This window comes from Phragmites australis, chromosome 1 (genome assembly GCF_958298935.1).
Source record: "Phragmites australis chromosome 1, lpPhrAust1.1, whole genome shotgun sequence".
Classification (NCBI taxonomy): Eukaryota; Viridiplantae; Streptophyta; class Magnoliopsida; order Poales; family Poaceae; genus Phragmites; species Phragmites australis.
Genome location: NC_084921.1, coordinates 44,658,408 through 44,673,714, shown reverse-complemented (window position 1 = coordinate 44,673,714; position 15,307 = coordinate 44,658,408). Strand labels below are relative to the sequence as shown.

Here is a 15,307-nt window from a genome sequence, read left to right as displayed (position 1 = left end):
ATCTTCACGTTGCCTGGAACAGATAATCTGTTCTGGTAGGCAAAAATGCTTGTCCTACTCTTCACCGTCCGCTGAGAATTTCTTGGTGTTTGTTGAAGAGCATGTTTTGTGTTCTTCCGGCTTCCTTCTTGTGGCATTCGTAGTGGATAGAAGAGCAATGCATGCGTGATAACGTGTCGAGAGACAATCGAACAATAGATAGTCAAGAGTATATAGAGTGAATCTCTTATTTCATTCATTGACTTTATGTGTTTATATACATGCCCCAATGGGCATCCCAGCCGTTGGGAGACATCCCTACCCAACGGACGAGTGCTTTGATCATACAGATTTGCAACTGCATACACACATATAGAAGAGGGTTTGAGTCACTTTAGAGTTGAAGTTGAAGATCAAGGCAATTAGAACAAGATTAAGGACTTGATTAGTGCTAGTTTAGGCCTAGTGTGCATATATAACTAGGTTATTAGTTGTTTGTTACCTGCAAGTGTATATGATCGTATGTAGCTAGTTTCCCTCAATGAGTATTGAGGTTATCGAACCAAAGGAGCCGAAGGATAACCGGTTGCCTATGAAACAACTGTAATATTATCATTGTTGCAGTTGTGAGCAAGCTAAGTATCGTAAAGGTAGGAAGACGATACGAGACAAATAAAGGAACTTAAAAAATAATAAATGGCAAAAACAATAAAGTAAATATGAGTAAATAATTATTCTTATGTAATAAATAATAAAGACGGGCATAGGAGACTTCAGATCATAGGGTAGATATAGATATAAATAATCATAAATATAATGAAGCTTGTGTCCCATTATTGTAGGCATGGTACCCTTATATCACCACTAGTCTGGTCTAGGATGTCGTAGGTCTGTCGCTCGCCTTCCCCCTTTCCTACTCGGGTAAGTGTTCAGGTATTAAGATAGAAATCAAACCGACGTAGGTTTTATGGTAATATGTGGTTCCTCGGATTGCAGTGAATTCCTATTGTCGCCCTAATCTGTCCCTTAGGGATCTTCTGATTCATCTCTATAAAGAATGATTGTTCCTACAAATTGGGATAATAGCTGAGCGCCCTATGAAGACCACAAGAATTAGTAAAGTAGAAGTAATCAACAATCCTAGGACATATTGTAACAAGTCTCGTTTTTGGACTGAAAGCATAGTTTCACAGCCACCTATCATTTGTATTCACCATTTTCTAGTATAAATTATTCTTATAACATAAACACCAACAAAAAAGGAAGCTCACAGACCAGCACAAATTTTGTCAATATGTTATCTTGACTTTCTGATTTGAATGCTAATGTCTCCAAAAATGGTTGCTGGGATCTCGGTGCAAGCTTTGGTAGATCAATTGTAATGTAGTTCATCTAGTCTATAACATGTATTAAACGGCTAAGATTTCGAGCGCTCCTAAGGGTCTGAGTACTGTAGCTACTGTAGTCTACTGTAGCAATGGGTCCCAAGTATGTGTATGTATAGATATATGTATATGTATACATATATTTACACTTATAATATAATTTTATTTTCGGGAAATTCCGAAAAATATCGAAAGAAATATTAGTTATGTTGATAAATCGACTAAAATAATCTAAAATGCAAAGAAAAATATATAAAACTCAAAAAATATGAAACAAATTTTGTTAGATTCATATTACTGTCGTCTACATGCTAAAATTATGTGCATGCATGAAAGTACTACTGTTTTTCCTATAATTAAGTGAATGTGTTAAATATTGATAAATTCATAAATAAATATTGAGATATCCTAAATTGGTGAACCTAATTTTTTTAGTCTTTTTTTGTCATGCTCTATGCAACAAAAAAAGGCGTAGCGTAGGTACACCAATCAGACTAGTTATCTAGGTTCAGTTGTACTCCATGAAGAGTCTATTTGAAGTGCATGCTGAGTGCATGTTTGTTCCCATTTTAGCTTCTTTGAGATCACTATCAATATGTTAACTTGAACAAAAGCTGAGGAACATAACTTATGTGTAAGTTGAAACTTTTCTGAAACTTTTTCAGGTCAGATGTTTCTTTTGGACCTGCAGTTTGTTGAATATCTTCCCTAGAAATACCTTGCAATCTTGCATCCTTAGTAAACTTGTTTCATGCTGCCAATGTTTCTTTTGGACCATGAGCAGGAAATACACTGTGCAGGAATTGTTGGCGAGAAGGTTGTAATACTTAAGGTTTTTTGCTAGTTATTGTTAAGATATTTATTAAGACAGGAAGAAAGGTGTACAATATTTGAGTTATTGTATCTGCCTGGGTACAGTAGATTTATTATAGACATGTATAATTAAGTTTATTCACATATATAATTAAGCTTCATTCTAGTGTTAGCTGGCATCAGGCCAGCATGCTACTCGCCTACTCAGCTACTGTGGCAGGTCCACTTGCACCCACAGGTTGAACCCATTGGTGGGTTGGGTAAAGTTTAGACATAGAGTTTGTTGAGTGGGTTAGGAACAAGAATTGATTTGACGTGGGTTGGGTTAGGTGCGTGATGGGTTCTAACCCATTGGCAGGCTTAGCAAAGTGGGCGGGGTGGTTACACAGGGCCTTTCAGCTTAATGGTAACATACATCAATAACTTATAAAAGAATTGTGTATAGCCTATATAGTCCGCTACCCTCTACCAACCGAAATCCAACCCCTTGCGCAATCCCTCCATCCCCTCCCTTAGACATTACATTATGAGACAACAGAAATATTTACACAAAAGAATGAGAATGGTACAGTTCGACCATCTAGTATATGCCGCCTATATACAACGAGCTATTTGCCACGATGAGGAAACAAAAAGATGTCTTTGGGTTCTTGTCAGAAATCAGGTTCAGATCATTCCTAAACACCTTGTTCACCGGACGGTGCATCCTGGGAGTAATTCATTATGGCAGAAGTAAACATTGTCATAATGAGAAGTGATAATCGCACTGCATGTTGTTACATAGAAATGAAAACACAAAAAGGAAACGTCATGTTGGCAAATGTCATTTGATGCTCTGGGTACCATGTTGAAACTTAGACCAAAGCATCTAACTCCAAGTTAAGTCAGGAAAAAAGAGAGTAACTTACATCAAGGTGAATCTCCACAGGGAACAAATTTATGGCGCTGGGATTGAAAGAGAACCTGGTGAGTAGTGAATACACAAAACAGTCAGGACAAATCAGTGTGAGTGGAAGTTGGAGGTGTCAGAACAAAACTCCAGAGCAATATAGAGCCTCGCCATGCAAGCATGAACTAAGACACTTCTCTAGAAATGATATGTCTCAGCAAGTGATTAAAAAATGTCTACTTGCCATCAAAGACAGGACAAAATTCCAGCATCATGTTTTACTTACATGTGACATATGTAGAGGCGCTGAACTAAATTGCACCGAACATGTGAAAGTTTATTGCTAACTTGTAAGCCAAGATGCCATGAATCAAAATCAAGATATTTCTACATGGGTAAAAATATTTCTAAGGCATTTCTCCGGTACCACTTGCTGCATGTCTAAGACTACGCTATTACTATTACTTGCATATTGCTAACGATCAATCTCATAAGTGTGAACTGTGAATCATAGACAGAACATCAAATGATTACCCCCGTGAAAGAACAAGGCGCCATGCATATGGAATAAAGAATTCCTCAGGGTGACTTTCTTGCTCATATGTAAATCTTAACTGGGTAAACATCTGGAAAAAAATCATTGTATATTGTCAGCCACTCTAATTACCAGAAGATCTTATAATCATGGATATGTAAATTTAGGCCAAACAAGATGAAACGGTTACCTTCATCCCATCTCCACGCCATGAACGGCAGTTTTTGTTAATGACTTCAAGCACCTTATCCACAGACCATTCCCCATCTAATTGTTGCATGTCCATTCGACTATTGAAGAAATCCAATACCTATCAGACACTCATAGCATGAAATATGACGAGAATCTGGAAAACATATACTTTAGTTGATTTTTTCTGTGTTGTACTTCTGAAAGTTCATGATAGATAAACAGTAACACATACTGTGTATATGTTCTCAAGCAATTCATTGAAACGTGGATGATTCTTGAATGGCTCAAAAACCTCTTGCCGATGCAATATAGCATACACAACCTGTAGAAAAAAAATGTTAGAAGCAGTGCCATTCTTCCTATCAGGTAAACTGAATTGCAGGCCAGCATGTACCTCAGGATTTCTGGGCAATGCATATGTAAGGATTGCATTGATGATTTCCAGAACAATTCTTAAGAAGTCAGTATATATGTGAAGCTCTGTGGACTGCAAAAATAAACCATTATTTAGAAGAAAAAAAAGGGAAACATAAGCAAGGATGCTGATGGAATTACAAAACAAATAAATGTAGAGTACCGTATCATCTGCGATGCTGTCTGCTTCCATCTGATCAGATATAACTTTGAGAGCCTTGCCATTTTTTAACTCGGCTAATTTGGCATACCTAGTGCATTGCACATAAAAGCAAAATACAAGGTTACTTTAGGTGTAACCTGAAGTACAGACTTACATTCAAGCAAGGTAAATAAATTTGGGGAAAGAGAAAGCTAGCGTACTTGCGGGAAAGCATGTCAAAGAGGCTAACCAGCCTTTGAGATGCATATGCGCTCAGTCTATGCACATGGGGAGCCATATTTGCTAGAATTGCGAGACAATTTGTATGAAGGTAGACATCCTGCAGGTGTAGGTAAGCTTATCATTTAACAGTTAAAAACTAGAAATAGTGTTAGCGCATGGTACATACTGTAGCATCCAATAGCAGAAAATTTCAGAAAGAAACTTCCAATATGGTATAATCAAGAAGACAGTGTTTCAAGTTTCCTGTAGGAAACAACAAAGATTCTGAAACCTACTCGCAGCTTGGAGAGGTTGTACTTGATGGTCCGAATTAGTATTACAACCATCAAAGATCCCAGAGACGTTTGATGCATGAGGCGTTCATGGTACCAAGGAACAGCAGGAAGCACCTGAATTGCATATTAACTCATTAATAATTTTGCAGTCAATAAATTAGAAGTTAATTAGCTTGCTTACCAATTTGTGCACACTAGAATTGAAGGTTGAATCTTGACTCAGAATCAGGAGTATTATCAACAGCATGTAGATCTGATTCGAAGTCTTCCTTGATGCATTGTAGAGCATTTCCAAGATAGGCATCAGCTGTTAGCAAAATTCACAGAATAAGCTAAATTAACGAATGAGCGGTTATTATGTAATTAGATATAGAATTCAGTTTTCAACCTTTTATGCTGACTGACATCAAGTCATCAACTAATAGATGTATGTATGTGTCTTATTAACAAACTAAAATATCTGTCTTATTAACAAACTGAGTAAGGCAGTTCATGAAGGCAACGAGATAAAACTAAAAACAAGCCCAACATGCAGATGCTACTAATCAAAATCATAATGAATGCTAATATACTCTCTCACCGGAAAGGAAACAATTTCAAAACTGCAGCTGTTTTAGTAGCCCAAAGCATATCTGAAATCTGCCCTAAATGCCCGTTTGCTCCAGCAATAGGAGTTTAGAAATGTAGCTAACAAAACGTACCAAAGTATCCAAGTCTGTTCGAACCAGAACATACTCCTGAAAGTCACAGTTCCCATGGACCAAGGAATAGAGCAACAGAACCGAGCTCTCATCGTTTAAGCATCTGTAATGATAGTGGAAACTAATGAAGTACACTGCCAATAAGCTTTTTCTAGTAAAAAGTAACTTAAGAGTGCATCCTGGAACATGATAAGCAAGCATTATGATTAATATAAATAATGATAGGTCATAGATAACGAGCCCCGAAAATTGCCAAAACATAAATGCAAAACATTAGTTGCCAACTATTGAGGAGTGCAGTCTCATTTTTAGATACACAATTCCATCACGAGATCACTCTTTAATTTTATCCTATCCACAAATGACCAAAGTCATCACTATGTTTTCATTTCCAAGGAAAAATGGAACATTGCCATTATCTTTGAGAATGGCACACAAATATTTGGCAACTTGGCACGCAGTTAATAAATAACAAATACGAGAATATCCCTAAACATCAGCAGATGAGGCGTTACTTACATGCCAAGAGCGTCAAATAACGATGCAAAAGACAACCTGACAACAGGTCCATCTTGAGCATTTCCTTCAACATCAGCACGATCATCTGCAGCATAGTGCATTTGGGTAACTGTTAGAGATCTATATTAGTGCAACAGTCTCTCTGTAGTACTGCTGCATCTTACATTGAATGTCCTTAGCATTGTTTAAAGCCTTGCAATATGGGTTCTCGTGAAAAGCTGGTGCGTCCTTGTCATTGGTATTGGAATCCATAGTGTAGATATTGTTGCTTGGAATGGACTCATTAACTGAAATGCACTTCCGGTAGTGCATCATAATAAGCAGAACAAGTAAACTGTTATCTGCCAATTGACTTGTCGCACCGTCAGGAGTTGAGCTTACAAGGTAGTTGAACGTATAATATGGTAGTAAGACAAAATTTGCTGCAGAATCAGATAAACGAGTTACATATTTTCCCATAATTCAAACACTTTCCTAAGTAGGGACTGGAGTGTATAAGGATGACTCAATGGCTGAAATTTATACTATGTAAGATCTTTGGTACTAGTCACAAAATATAAGTAAAATATACTAGCATCATCTGACATAAATGGAAATTAGAATTTTTAACCAGCATACTGTTGCAACTTAGAAGCAAAGGTTGGACAGAATGATCCTTCTAAAGCATAGGAGGAAAATCAATGAAAATCATCATGTGAAGTACAGAAAAAGACAATTAACATATTCTACAAGCATCTGAACTTAGGAGGCGACATATCTGCTAGGGCATCGACATGAAAAAAAAATCATGAAGATAATGCAGTAACTCAGATTCTTAGACACAATTTTGCGCTGAAGAAAAGGATCCATGTTACCAGCTGCTGAGCCAACTCGCTGCAGAACACCAGGCCTACCATCATCAGAGAAAACAGGGTGCAAACCATTTAGAGGAATTTTTGGCTGTGTTACGAAATTGAGCAACAACTTTTGCACCACTGAGACCACTATGGAGCTGTCCTGCAGAAGAAACATGTTGCATGGAGATACACTCCAAATTTTATCTCAAGAATGTGTGCAAGTAAATCGGCGTACATGATGGATTTCAGTTTTACCTGAAGCATAGCTGCATCAATGAAAGGATGCACATCTTTTGGTTCTGGAGATGGTCCAGAACATAACTGAGTTGACATAAGAACTAGCATCATGTTCAGAAGTTCATGATGTATGTAGCATGACTCCGGACTTAATACAGAACAAAATAAAACAGTTAGATCAAATGGAAAAAAACATACTTGAAAATGAAAAACATTAATATTTAACATATAAAAGTCGTCAATTGAGATACCTTACATCTACGCTACCAATGTAGTTCAGCACACCTCTCATCAGAAAATACTCCACAGTGTGTTCTTTAAGGATCAAGTAAACACCAAAGATCATGAGAATTCCATCCAAGTCACTTACATAATATATATATATGCAGGATAAGCATGCTTTGCAACAGTGGACATACAGAAACTATTGGATTTTGATAATCAATTTACCTGCAGGAAAATTTTCCATCCCCTTCTCATTCTTGTCAATGTCAAGGTACAGCTCTTGCCAGTTATCAGCTTTCGCGTTTTCAATGATGAATTTGAGAAATATGGATGATATATATGCAGCATTGATAGCCTTCCGATATACAGCATAAGATACAGAAGTTGTTGAAGTGCACTCTTGCAAGCACCAAACCAAATGGATCAAGATCTTTGCGAGATGCTTTGTTTGGTAGTTGTTCTGAGCTGCACATGAACAAAACTAAGACCCATAAACGCAAGATGATTATGAGTTAAATAAATTTGAAAAACCAATCATGTAAAAAACAGCTAAAACATTAGAAGCATCAAGTTTACCACTGATATAATTTAGTAAAATGTTTTACATAATGTAAAATATTCAGTTACATGACACATTCATTTTCAGCATGTCCTGACATTACAGTAAGCTGAATAAAATAAGAATTTCAGTAATAAATATAGGACATTCTTAACTACTTATTTATTGACGCAAGTCGACAACCGAACCAGAGTCCTTTCCATGGAAATTCATATACCACACCTGAGCTACCACTTAAGAAATGTAAATATGTAAGTATCAAACTAAGATATAAAATTGCAATTCTGTTCCACCAAAAGAATTCCAGTCTTTCCATTGCAATTCTTCTTATACTGTATAGATTCGCCAAACAGCATGACTTTTTATTGTTAAATTGTTAGTACTCCGTATAGACAAACCCTTCTTCATTTGATATCCCATCTTCAAAGACGTTGTGAGACTTAACCCAACACCTTACGGCACGAGCTGACGACAGCCATGCACCACCTGTGTCCACGTTCCTGAGGGCACAAACAAAAATGCATGCCTTTTCGTCCAAAGAAAAGGAGGAAGCTCTAGTGCAACCATCTAAACACCAACCAGCATTCAGGTATTTCATTATGTTCCACACTTCCACCATCCAAAGATCATAATGGCTATAAAGAAAGGATGCTCAACCATATTCCCACTTTATCACCAACCAAGGTTTCACAAGCCCGAAATCCAAAATCCTCTGAACCTCACAACATAAGTTGCGCTAGAACTTAGGACCATCCATTGTCCTGCCTATCTAACAGTTTACTCTTTTATATAATATTAGAGTCCATAAATAAATTCAATGCCATTCTGGGCAAACCCAAGACCACAATGGCTGAAAGTATAATACCACATTCACTTAATATGCCATTATCTTTAATATAATGGTATTATCCAACTAGAGGAGTTTGAAACATTATCACCAATTGCAACACATAGTCCAATGCACTGGCACATCAACAAGGTACATAATTACTGACAACATAAAGTACAAAAGCTGGCCCCAAGCGCCCAATCCACACAAATTTGACACCATGAACTCCCAATCAAATTTATAAACTCACAGGCTCACGGCATTTCCATCAAATTAGAGCTAGTACCTGATGCCTTCACATTCCAATCAGTCAAATCATCACTTTTCTTCCAATTGAGTGCTCAGCTCACCAAAATGGCGGGAAATGCACAGTTCACTCAGCATAGTAGTACAAGTAAAGCAAACCCAGTCACTCAGACGCACAGAAACTCAGAAAATACCGACTTGATTACCAACATGGCATATTTTCTAGATATAGAATACTTTTATAGAATACTTTAGTGTTGGATTTGAAGCAAGTGTTGATCTCCCCCAGACATAAGGTCAGCCAGCTTGGACTCGCAGTCCATACGAACATATGGCTCGCTGATTCCAGCATGAACGCATGAAGTTCGCCAGAACGGCAACTAAAGCCCCCAGAATCCCCATCTTAAACACCAGTGAACCCTGCAATCCGAAGAAATCAACACCTAAACCTCCCAACGACGCAATCAGCGCAGCGCACACACCCTCGCAATCTAGCTCTAAACCTCAAAGGCGTGAACCCACCGCAGTGCGCTCCCCCGAGCCCGCACACAGAACCACATGATCCGCATTGCCCCTACGGATCGAAACCCGAAAAGGAAGGGAGAGAAAAACCATCGGACGCGACAGCATAAGGAAGCCTTCAACACAGCCCCAAGTCGCAGAGGGGGGGCATGGATCTCGAAGGGCGTACTCACCGAAGGCGTGGCACGCCTGCAGCACGCGGTCGCGCGGCCACTGCAGGGTGAGGGGCAGCTCGAGCAGCTGCTTCCAGAAACCGGAGGAGATCGGGTACGCTTTCTCGCCCACCAGCGCCGCGAACATCTGCTCCGCCGCGCCGGGCGGCGGCGGCGGCGCGCCTGCCGCGGTGCCCAGCTTCAGCGTCGACGGCGCCGCGCCCATTGGATCTGAGGAGGAGGCGCGGGGCGCGTGGGGGAGACTCGGACCCCTAGGTTCTCACGCGAGCGAGGATTGGGCGAAGGGAAAATGACCCAGTGGAGTCGAGACGAAGAGAAGCTTTTAAACGGAAGGAAGGGAGCGTGGACCGTGGACACTTCGGGCAGAAGGGGGGAAGGGAAGGGAAGGGAGGAGGAGCCGAAGAGCGGGTGCGGGCGACCGGCCGGTTGGGTTTGGGGGGTTTTGATCGGATTCCGGAATGACCAAATCACCCCTGTCCCTTGCTCCGAACTCCAGACGCGTCGAGCGAGGGTAGAAGGGACAGAGGGGTGATATTGTCTTTTCGGTGGAGGCTGCCTGCCGACGGTTTGGTACTTCGATGGTGGAGCATTCGGGAGTCTCGGACGTGGGGTGGGCGACTCGCATTCAAGTCAGGGGCGTGCCGGGCGGGATTAGGATGGCCGTTTTGCCCGTGCGGGGCACTTTGCTTGGTGGTGCGATCGAGGTTGGGGCGCTCTCCACCGGTTTTTTGGCCGTGCATCCCCGCGGGTTTGACTTCTTCGGCTCTATTCGGCTCTTTTGTTGCTTTGCACGGGTTTCAGGCTTTCCGCTTTGTGGAAAACTGGGAGTTAACAGGCTGGATGACACTAAAAAAACGGAACACTTCTTAGTCAAATTAACATTTTTTGTCATTGAGTTTTTCTAGAAATCTCTACTAAAAAAGAGTTTTTCTAAAAATAATTTGAGTAAGACATTGAGTTATCTTCGAATTTGCACGATAATTTCTAGTATAATATCAGATGGTATGGTTGTTTTCTTATTATTATTTTTAGAGAAAGTTATATTCTTATTTCTACATTACCAAATGGTATGACCGTTTTCTAAATAACTATGTCATCAAGTTAAGTTTAGGCTCGTAATGCATTTGAACCTTGAGTGTGTTTGGAATACAACAATTTGCAAGCAGACGGTGCAATTCCAGCACTCTAAATAGGACATGGGAATGGACTAGGGACAGTGGCCAAAAAAGTATTAGTGATCATAGGAAGCAGAGTAATAACGGTAAGACCACTATAAAAGAATATGTTAGAGTATATCTGATTGTTATGGTAAAATATGAATTGTTATGATTGATTGTAATATGTCTAATCTGATTTAATCTTATCTTTAGGATTGTCTTGAGATCCAAGTCATGTAATTTATATAAACATATCAACGAGGCTCAAAACAATATCCATAATTATCACAGTATATTCATCTTTCTATATAGTATCAGTCCCACATCGTTACTAAGGCGTCACCTCCACAACTTCTGTTGTGCCACCCCTAGGAGATGATTCGATCTTTATGATCTCTCTTGGGGGCTACGTGACCTGTAGATTAGTGTTAGTGTCACCGATCCATATATCGGTCACCACTTAAATTTTTCTCTGGTTATGATGATTTAATAATAAAGAATTTACTAGAAATATGGTATATCTTTAAAATAGATCACCATTGTGCATCTGCTCTTCATCCGATACAATAGGTTTTATAACCGCCATCAGGTATATAATGCATGTGCCAATATTTCAGTTAGTTCATCGTGTTCTACACAAAAATTATTATTGGATTAGGAAAGAGTCTTCTAGATATTCGAAAAATACAATCCAGGAAGCTTACGCACGGAGGCTTTAAGTACGGTGTGTCTTCTCGACCCGACTATATAAGGAGGGGAGATGTATATCTAGTAGAGAGATGGATTGGGCCAAGAGGGAAGGATGACAAAGCAAAAGCCAAACAAGTAGTACGAAGCAAGCCTAGTCGGATAGAAGTAGAAACAACCCCCATTAAGATCCACAATATATTCGAGTCATAATTAAATTAATCCGATGAGGGCTTTAGGAATTAGGACACAAGAGAACTCGCTAAAATCCTTAGGGCAAGACCTCGACACACCCTTATTGTGATTGTTTTTTAATTAATTAAGGCAGAATAACACGTAGGGTTGTTATTTTAATGGAGGTCTAAACCTATATAAATCTCATATCCTCTTCGATTCGATACGCACAATTAATAACCAGGTATCCCTACTTTAAATAGGTATTTATATAATTGACTTTACCAATTATCGACAATTGTGTTCTATACTAAAACAATCCCTGGATTAACAAAGGAGTCATCTAGATATTCAAAACTAATATAGTACGGAAACATTATACTTAGAGACTTTGAGTACAGTACATGTCCCCGACCCGACTATATAAAAAGGGGAAGGGAGAGAGAAGAAATGAGGGAAGCGAAGTTGGAAACAAGAAGTTAGAAAAATAATACAAAGCAAGCCTAGTTGGATAAAAATAGAAACTACTCATTGAGATCTAAAGCAGACTTGAGTCAAGATTAGATTCATCCGACAATAACTTCAATATTTAGAATACAAGAGAACTCATTGATATATTTATGATCAGATCTAGACACACTACCATTGTAATTATCTTCTCTAGATTAATTAAGGTAAAACAAAACGTAGAGCTATTATCCTAAGAAAAACTTGAACCTATATAAATCTTGTGTCCTCATTTTTGATATGCAAAGTTGATGACCAGATATTCCTACTTTAAATAAGTATTTACATAATTAACTTCACCAATTTTCAACACATGATTCTCTTCAGATCAGATTTTATCTATTCTTTCAATCATAGATCAGTTTGTGTTGCCCTGCCAACCTATCGACGCTCCTCTGCTTTGGACTTCTCCACCTCGACTTTGACTTCTCTAATGTTTCCTCTCCTCCGATGACACTGCAGTGTGATGTGGCACGCCCATTGACACGACCCCTCCTCCGCGGCCGTTCGAGTGCCCGTCTACATGTTGGATCATCGTCGTCAACTCGTCGGCCGTGAGAATGATCCTTGCACCATCGAAACACAAGGTTATCGCTACATTCCCTCTCTGGTTAAAGCACAAGCACTCATGGTCATGCCATCATTACCGAGGTCTCCGTTTCTCCGAGCAGTGACTCCATCACATGTCACTCGTCCTTATCACCAATGCTAACTATCATTCTGAGTCAGCAACTTCCGCCATCACCTCCAGGCTGTCGTCGCCCCCTCCCTCCATTGAGGCCACTGCCGACGCCAATTGAGGTGCAACCAGATCAAGCTAATTTTGTGCACGCGTATCCTCGTGATTGGTGCTTTGGCCTGCACGACAACAAAAGGGCTATCACCTACTTAGCAAATTCATCGGCTTCCAATCCAATATGAGCATTCACGTTGATTACAGGGATGTTAGAGGATTGTTATGGTAGAATATGAGTGGCGCAATTCCTTATATGCTACCGCTAAAACTCACAAATCCCTGATATATCATCGTGTGTCTATGATGCGTGGGCTCATTCCAGTCACTAACACGTGGACCCTAATAGCATATCAGAGATTTAAGTTTGAGCCAACGACATATGAGAAATTAAACCAATATGATTTGTTATGATTGATTATAATCTATATGATAGGATTCCGTTTTATCTTTAATATTATTTTACAATCCAAGTCATATATCTTTTATACTAAAGGGCCTTGCTCTCCCTCACTGTAGATACTGTTCCTGAAGCATGAGTGCACTGTACAGAACTGTACATCGATTGCATTACCGTACCTGCTGCGTCTTATTGTAGCAACACTGTGTGACACTTGTTCTCAAATATTTTAAAAAATGTTTATTCTGTTTTAAAAAATAACAAAATATCTTTCTCTAATACAAGTGGGATCGAGAAATCTAATGTCCCCCTCCGAAAACTTCAATATGTAGCCTAAAAAATCATCGCAATCTTATTTTTCAAATTAGAACTTTTATTATATCCTTACTATGCTACTTGTTTCCCACGAAGTAATAATTTTAAACAAGAAACATATATGATGTGTTGCTATTCAATTACTTCTGCACAAAAATTTTTCCTATACATCTCTGTTTGCACTGTAGTATAAACAAGCGAAGCATAGCAAGCCAATTTATCCAGTATATTCTATATAAATACGTCCAAGCGGCTCCATATAATATCCACAATTATAACGCTATATTCATCCTGGTACATGATACAGCGGACGATGTTTGCCGGGGGGGGGGGGGGTGGGAGGAGAAATTCTGATACAGAAAAAGGAATAGCATTCGGTGCACATTTGTCCTAAATGAACTGCCGGACTATCATCAAATCGGTCCATCTGCGGCGCTGCTCGTGCTTCGACGACCGCGGGGCACGTGCGTGCACGTAAACTGCGTTATCAGTACAGGACGACACGTACAACGCCGCCCACGGACGTGGCCGCCGGCGCTTCCGGAGACGGTACAGGTCCCGCAAGCCTCGCCGCTCCACCGCACCACGTGCAGTTCAAGACCTCCAGCTCTGTCTCGCCTCGCGCGCGCAGCAACATAAAACCTTCGCTCCCGGCCTCACGGAGTCCCTCGGTCACACTCCTTTCTCACACTGACTTCTCCGAACCCATCAACTATAGAAGTGTGTTCTCGTGCTCAATCGGGGCCGTGCACTCGTGCTATTGTAGTTGCACGATATCGATCGGCCGGCCGGCGATGGGGCTCGGTGACCGGTACGGCGACGCGCTGCGGAATTTCGGGCGGGTGCGCGGTGTTGGACGGGGGCCTTGCCACGGAGCTGGAGGCGCACGGCGAGGACCTGCAGGACGCGCTCTGGAGCGCCAAGTGCCTCGCCTCCGCCCCTCACCTCATCCGCAAGGTCAGGCTACTGCGACGGTGGTTGACACGATGCACATATTTGTACACTGACCGGACCGAGAATCCGACATCATCAAAAGCGACTGTATTTCGCTTTGCAAATGCCGGTCCATCTGGACTACCTCGAAGCAGGCTCGAATATTGTAACCTCGCCGTCGTATCAGGTCTAGTGCATGCACCTTTTCACTTGTCGTTTCAAGGACTTTGCATCGCACGCTGTTCTTTTTTGCATGTTTGACCGGGCTCATATCACATTATCAATGGGAGGAGAGCGAGGAACTGCTGCGTCGTAGTGTGCACGTTGCGCAGGAGGCGCGCGCCGTCTTCGTGGAGGGCGACTGCTCCCGTGAACGCCCCCGCCCGTGCTAGTGGCGGCCTCGATGGGGAGCTGCGGGGCAATACTTGGCAGACAGCTCCGAGTTCAGGCACGCACGAACGTCACATAAGAGCTCAGAATTTTATCTTTGACAGCATTTGCCCTGCTGTTTACGGCAAATCGGTCAGAAAGGAAGCGGTCAAAGGACTTCCACAGGAGGCAGCTCCAGGTGCTTGCAGATGCAGGGCCTGACCTGATCGCCTTCGGAGACTATCGCAAACAAGATCGAGGCACAGGTAAACTGATCTCCTATTCCTTTGCAGATCGGATATGATTCACACACCCTCT

General features: G+C 40.8%; 1 protein-coding gene and 1 pseudogene across 2 annotated transcripts; one reads left to right on the top strand and one right to left on the bottom strand.

Moving 5' to 3' along the window:
• Positions 1–2,584: 2,584 nt before the first annotated feature.
• On the bottom strand, positions 2,585–10,102 carry LOC133921769 (uncharacterized). 2 transcript variants are annotated; one of them, XM_062366788.1, is made up of 18 exons: positions 9,715–10,100; positions 7,611–7,850; positions 7,412–7,475; positions 7,179–7,308; positions 6,942–7,083; positions 6,252–6,509; positions 6,088–6,172; positions 5,569–5,671; positions 5,049–5,174; positions 4,868–4,981; positions 4,571–4,689; positions 4,371–4,458; positions 4,188–4,280; positions 4,026–4,115; positions 3,792–3,911; positions 3,601–3,692; positions 3,086–3,140; positions 2,585–2,884 (listed from the first exon to the last, which is right to left on the bottom strand). In XM_062366788.1, exons 1-18 carry the CDS (start codon positions 9,917–9,919, stop codon positions 2,855–2,857), a joined length of 2,154 nt encoding a protein of 717 aa, XP_062222772.1. In that variant the 5' UTR covers positions 9,920–10,100; the 3' UTR covers positions 2,585–2,854. The 2 variants fall into 2 exon arrangements, 1 of the variants encoding a protein (XP_062222772.1); XR_009910319.1 differs by lacking the exons at positions 2,585–2,884; positions 3,086–3,140 and having other exon boundaries at positions 3,656–3,692; positions 3,792–3,891; positions 9,715–10,102.
• A 190-nt stretch (positions 10,103–10,292) lies between these two features.
• On the top strand, positions 10,293–15,264 carry LOC133885240 (homocysteine S-methyltransferase 4-like; annotated as a pseudogene).
• The last annotated feature ends 43 nt before the right edge of the window (positions 15,265–15,307 follow it).